This window comes from Myotis davidii, unplaced genomic scaffold (assembly GCF_000327345.1).
Source record: "Myotis davidii unplaced genomic scaffold, ASM32734v1 scaffold116, whole genome shotgun sequence".
NCBI classification, from domain to species: Eukaryota; Metazoa; Chordata; class Mammalia; order Chiroptera; family Vespertilionidae; genus Myotis; species Myotis davidii.
In genome coordinates, this window is record NW_006290632.1 from 2,639,710 (window position 1) to 2,642,175 (window position 2,466).

General features: G+C 47.4%; 1 protein-coding gene across 1 annotated transcript in view; it reads right to left on the reverse strand.

The window, feature by feature from the left end:
• EAPP (E2F-associated phosphoprotein) overlaps positions 1-391 on the reverse strand; it is a 16,380-nt gene extending 15,989 nt beyond the window's left edge. Inside the window, 1 exon segment of the mRNA XM_015563844.1 lies at positions 333-391. Within this exon segment, the coding sequence (XP_015419330.1) occupies positions 333-391 (59 nt within the window).
• Positions 392-2,466: the final 2,075 nt, after the last annotated feature.

A 2,466-nucleotide genomic window follows, 5' to 3' on the forward strand; every position in this document is an offset into this window, starting at 1 on the left:
CATGCTTATTTCCCAGATATATATCCTGCAAGGTAAGTGTATTATTTCCCCTATATACTGTAAACCTGTAAAAGGCAAAAATCTTATGACTGGTCTCTGTAGCCCAGAGCAAGCACCTAACAGGTGCTCAAAAAAAACCCTGCTAAATATCCCCTTATTTCTGTTTATGGCATGTTAGTCTTCTAGCTGGTCAGCTCACATTAAGTGACACGACCCTTACAACATACTTACGATATATTTATTATATTTCCTCCTTATAGATGAGAAACCGAGGAGAAGCGACTTGCCTTGGCTCACACTGCCCGTAAGCTGCAGAGGCAGGATGCGCTCACACGGCTTTGGAATACTTCCGCGGGATTCCCGAGCTGTAGCCCTCGAAGATGTTTTTCATTCTGTAAAGGGGCCCTCGGTGTGTGAAGCTGATTGCTTCTCCTGCTACTCCCCGAAAGGACCGTCTTAACCTTCCGTGGTGAAGATCTGGGTTGTTCTCCTTTGGCAGAAAGCCCATAAGCAGCTCAGTGCCCCAGCACCAATCTGTTCATTGCTTGTTAGAGATAAAGAAATGTATCCATAACTCAGGCCGAGCGTCATCTCCAGGTAGAGCCAACACCCCCCCATCCTCAGGGGCTCAAATTTGGTTGCTTTCCAAGCTGTTACTGACCTGGCTCCCTTGCCCAGCGTGGCAGATGAGATCACTAGCAGAGCGCCATGGGTGCAGACTGGGCCGCTGTTGCAACATATGCTAGGCAGGCTGCCGCCCTCATTTCACGGAGAGGCATGAGCACCCAACGTCCAGTATAACCCAGTGTATCGCTGATTGGCAGTCTCTCTTCTTCCCTTTGCCTTGCCTCGCATTTTTATATCAATAAAATATATATTTAAAAAAAATTTTTTTTTAAATTACAGTTATGAAGTAGCAACAAAAATAATTTTATGGTTGGGTCACAACATGAGGAACTGTATTTAAAGGGTCCGGGCATTAGGAAGGTTGAGAACTACTGGCTTACCTGGAAGCAGCCACCTTATCACCCACTGGGATAGTAATCCTCTTCGTGGGGCACCTCATTTCGTGATGTGAAAAGCAGAAATCTAGACACTGGGGGACATGTAGCCTGTAGGTCCTCAGACACTGGCAACCGACGTTCCTCCAATCTCCTCGCCTCCAGCCGTCCTACCTTCTCTTCGCTGCACCGCCCCCTCGCCTTCAGGATTCACTCCTCACTCTGACAGCGGCCCTGACTTCCTACAGAAAAGTTAGACTGTCACCAGTTACTTCCCAGTTGTCTTTTTTGGACTCTTCTCAGTCCCAAGCTTTGCTCAGCCCTATTCCGACTCCACTCCATACTTGAGCTGAGGCAGATGGCAGGCAGCCTCTTGGTTGTGACACTTTTTCTCCCGTCCCTGCACCAGCCTACACCCAAGTTCCTGCCTCCTTCCAGACACCTCTCCCATCTTCAAAATCCCATTCAGATCGCTATCCCTTCTTATTTGGATCCTTGCCCTCTCCTCCATGTACCATGTCGGTTTTCCAATTGCCTGGCTAGGTATCTCCGCCTGCTGCACCCCTGCCAATTCAAAATCAATATACCGTGGTAGCCGAAACTGGTTTGGCTCAGTGGATAGAGCGTCGGCCTGCGGACCGAAGGGTCCCGGGTTCGATTCCGGTCAGGGGCATGTACCTGGGTTGCGGGCACATCCCCAGTGGGGGACGTGCAGGAGGCAGCTGATCGATGTTTCTGACTATCTATCTCTCTCCCTTCCTCTCTGTAAAAAATCAATAAAATATATTTAAAAAATATATATACCGTGGTAGCTCAAATCCAGCTCAGCATGTTCCATCCCATTCCTATACTTTAGCCATAACCACTTCTTGTTCTTTCTTTCTTTTTTTTAATTTGATTGATTTTAGGGAGAGAGGAAGGAAGGGGAGAGAGAGAGAAAGAGAGAGAGAGATCTCTTGTTGTTACACTTATTTTATTCATTCATTGGTTGAACCCACAACCTTTCATCCGGATGACACTCTAACCAACTGAGCTCCCCTGGCAGGGCCAATAGCTACTTTTGACTCTTGATTTCTGTCACTTCCTCCATCCTTACAGCTGCTATAGGCTGAAAGTCTTGGACTCTTGGTTGACTCCTTTCTCTGTCCCTGGATGAGTCCTCAGTTCCCAAGTCCTGTAGATCTCTTAGCAACGTCTCTGTCATCCACATCTGACCTCCCTACCCCTCAGCTTGACTATTGACATAGGCTCCTATGACAGCCTTGTTTTGCTTTTGTTCCCTCTGCAATCCATGCTGCTCTCTACTGGCAGAGGGACCCTCTTCCAGCACATCTTTGCTTTGGATGATTTCCTTCCTAAAAGGTCCTGATATTTCATCTTTACCTCCTGATCTGTTCACCTTATTCTGAAGTATTCTTGGTGGCCCTCCATAATATGGTTCAAGCCATCATGCCAAACTGATTTC